The sequence below is a fragment of the Cucurbita moschata genome, unplaced genomic scaffold, assembly GCF_002738365.1.
Source record: "Cucurbita moschata cultivar Rifu unplaced genomic scaffold, Cmos_1.0 Cmo_Scf00008, whole genome shotgun sequence".
NCBI classification, from domain to species: Eukaryota; Viridiplantae; Streptophyta; class Magnoliopsida; order Cucurbitales; family Cucurbitaceae; genus Cucurbita; species Cucurbita moschata.
Genome location: NW_019268524.1, coordinates 740,992 through 744,182, shown reverse-complemented (window position 1 = coordinate 744,182; position 3,191 = coordinate 740,992). Strand labels below are relative to the sequence as shown.

The 3,191-nt window shown below is 36.0% G+C and overlaps 1 protein-coding gene across 1 annotated transcript; it reads right to left on the bottom strand.

Annotated features, from left to right (window-relative positions):
- Positions 1–33: 33 nt before the first annotated feature.
- LOC111445822 (calcium uniporter protein 4, mitochondrial-like) lies at positions 34–1,624 on the bottom strand. Its single transcript, XM_023084332.1, has 2 exons — positions 991–1,624; positions 34–696 (listed from the first exon to the last, which is right to left on the bottom strand). The coding sequence occupies exons 1-2, from the start codon at positions 1,543–1,545 to the stop codon at positions 235–237; spliced, it is 1,017 nt and encodes a 338-aa protein (XP_022940100.1). The 5' UTR covers positions 1,546–1,624; the 3' UTR covers positions 34–234.
- Between the last annotated feature and the right edge of the window lie 1,567 nt (positions 1,625–3,191).

Genomic DNA, 3,191 nt, shown 5'->3' with positions numbered 1-3,191 from the left:
AAAAAAAAAAAAAAAAAAAAAAAAAAAAAAAAAAAAAAAAAATTATAATCTCGTCTTTATATTTTTTTTTTTTCAATGGTCCTATACAATACATGATATGAATCGATGTATCATGTCCAAAGCCGATTTAGATCAAGACACTCAAATAAAAAAGAAAAAAAAAAAAGCTGAATCCTAAAGCTCCGATTTTAGAAGAGAAAAAAAAAATGGAATTATTAAATTTACAAAAAAGTCTTATGATAGAGTATGGGCATTGGAAAACAAGGGTTCTTGTTGAGTTGGGTAGCTTGGATAGCAAATTCTCTTCAGCTCATTGTAGTTGTTGATGTCGAAATTCTGAGAGGCCATGAGTTTCTTTTGCTTTGCCTTAAAACGACGTCGGAAGATGCCTTCAAAAGTGGGCTCTGTGGAGGTTGTAAGGAAGAAGGCATAGGCAAGGGCAAAGTGAAGGGACGTCACGAAGAAGCAAATGGGCTCCATTACGTCCCAACTTAGCTCCCAGAAAGTGAGCCTCATGCAGCCCAATGTTTGGGCCACGAGAAGGCCCAATCCACAAAAGAGCTCGCCTTGAACCTGGGCCTTGGCCTTTTTGTCGATTATTTCCTTTTGCCTCTCCATTTGGGCTAGTTGTTTCAACCTTGGGTCGTCTGGTCTCGCTATTGATCCAGATATCATCGTTTCCATTGATTTAGCCACCTGTAAATGTTTCAAACTCGTCAATTACAGAAGGATTTCAACATTTTTTCTTTTTCTTTGTTAACTTTTTTTTAATTAATTAATTATTCGTTGAATATGTCACGATTTTGTCCCAAAATTTCAACCACTTTAAACATGTTTCCAATTTTGTGATGATTTTGACTCTGTATATTCATGCAACACTGTTCATCGTCATCGTCCGCTTAAATCGGATCTCCGTAAGGGATGGATTCGGTCAGTTTTTTTTTTTTTTTTAATCTGTAAATCTTCACCTAATCGGACTTATAATTTTACCTGATCCGGCCGGAGGAACACGATATTTCCAATGACAATGACGCTTCCAGATTCATCCAACAACTTGGCGAATTCGGCGCCCTGATCCTTATTCCCACAATCTTCAACACAGATCCGAAAGAACTCGGAGTACGAGATCGAACTCTTCTGAATATTTCTCAATTTCGTCTTTAGTTTTTCGACCTGCGATAGCCTAATGATCTTCCTAGCATCGTCGATCGAGATACCACATCCAGAAACAGAGCGTTCATTATCGAACGACGACGGAGGAATGAGGCCGTCGAGGCGGATTCGATCGGCACTAATGTTACGACCTCCGAGTTTCTCTCTGAGATCATCGCCTAATGGAAGAGTCAACAACTCGGGGATCCGAGCAGCGGAAGGAGAATGATAGATCGCTCTCCTCTGAAGAAAGCGCCTGAAAACGGACTTCCCGGCGGAATCGGGCGGAGGAGAAATGTAGTCGCGGCGGGAGGTCAAATTGATAGGCGATGGAGAAGAATTAGTTCTGAAACCATCAAGAAAGCGCTTGGAAATGGATCTCCGGAGCGCCATTGACGGAGCAGAGGGGGAAAATCGGGGGAAGGGAAATCGAAGCGTAAAATTAGGGCAGTGTTTGGATGATTGAGTTTGAAAGGAAGAGAGTGGAGAATTGGTTTAAATAGTTGGTCTAACCTTCCTCTAAAAGCCAGTAACTCGCGTGGGTCCCGCCTCGGCATTGGTTCGTTTCTTTCATTTTATCCCCAACTTACGTCACCACCCAATCGATTTCAAAGGACTCTAAATTAATTAAATCTAATTATTACATTAATTGTTAATTTCTTATTTCGTTAAATGACCATCCTAGCCCTTTAATTTATTTTCAATTGGTCAAAAATCCCATTGATTTTCCTTATTTTTTCCTCGCCTTCAAATTTAAAAACAAATAAATGCAAAATTATAATAAATATCCAAGTTATTAGCCCATTGCTATCTATTTTTAAATACAGTAACAACGTGTAATGCCCATAACCATGGGTGAGATTTAGTTCAATTATGAGAATCAGATATTTTAAATTATAAAATTAAAGTCTAAATTATTTTATGGTCAATATGAAATTAATTGAAACAATTTAGTCTTCTAATTAGAATTTAGTTAGAAAAGTTGATTAAAATATAAAGACTAATTTTAATATCAACAAATTTTTCTTCTTTTTCTTTCGTCTTCTTTTCGATTCGATTTGGTTTGGGAATTTACTATAATAAAATATGGTTGGCACCAAAGAGGATGCTAGCCATATTTCTCTTGGGAAGTCATTAGTGACCCCTTTTAATTAAGGCTTGAATTGTATAAGATATCGAAGATTGTTTGAGTCCCACATTGACTAATTAAAGGGAAGATCGTAGGCATACAAACCAATGACACTATCCCCATTAGTATAAAACCACAACTTTTGCAAAAAAAACAAACTCAAGAAAACTTATACTTAAAATAGATAATATCATATCAACTGACATAGAAGTCCCATATATTTTTATTTATAGAGAGAGTGGTCCATGTGGTCCATCACATTGGAGTATCACATTGGAGTACAGAGGGTCGACGAACATACGACAAAAGGGTTTTAAGCGGAGGGTTTTGTTATTGCTTTACTTGTACCTCACGACTCGATGCTTTTTGGATACCTTTTAAATTCCAATACCCAAATCAAACTCCAAATCCAATAAGGTATATACGTAAGCATTGTAATTTGATGGCAAATGGGAGGGAATCTCAATTATGGGCAATGGAGTATGAGCTCAAATTAGAATCCCAATAACTGGGAGAGATGGGGGATTGATTATTGGGACAATTTTACTTTACCAATTTCCCTCCTCGGATTCCACTGTTTTATTCAATAACATTAACGATGCTAGTGGAATATCTATTTCTCCCATTATCCCTCACGTGATTTCCGCATGGATTCCCCTCCATCCTAAATAATTAATATTCACTTATATGCCATTTTATTTTATTATTTTCATTATCGCTGCCACGTCTCTTTTATTCATTCCATCACCCTGCTCTGTCTTTTCCCCCATTTTATTATTTATTTTTTTTAAATTAACAAATAATTTTCTAAAAGAAAACAAAAAAAAAAAAAAAAGAAAATGCATATCTAATAAATTGTTTTATTTTAATTTATTTTTAAAATATGGGTCTTTTTTTTTTTTTTTTTTTT

Coding starts and splice junctions, on each gene's coding strand:
- LOC111445822 (XM_023084332.1), bottom strand. CDS start 1,545: ATGGCGCTCCGGAGATCCATTTCCAAGCGCTTTCTTGATGGTTTCAGA. Junction 697..990: donor TGTTCCTCCGGCCGGATCAG/GTAAAATTATAA, acceptor AAACATTTACAG/GTGGCTAAATCAATGGAAAC.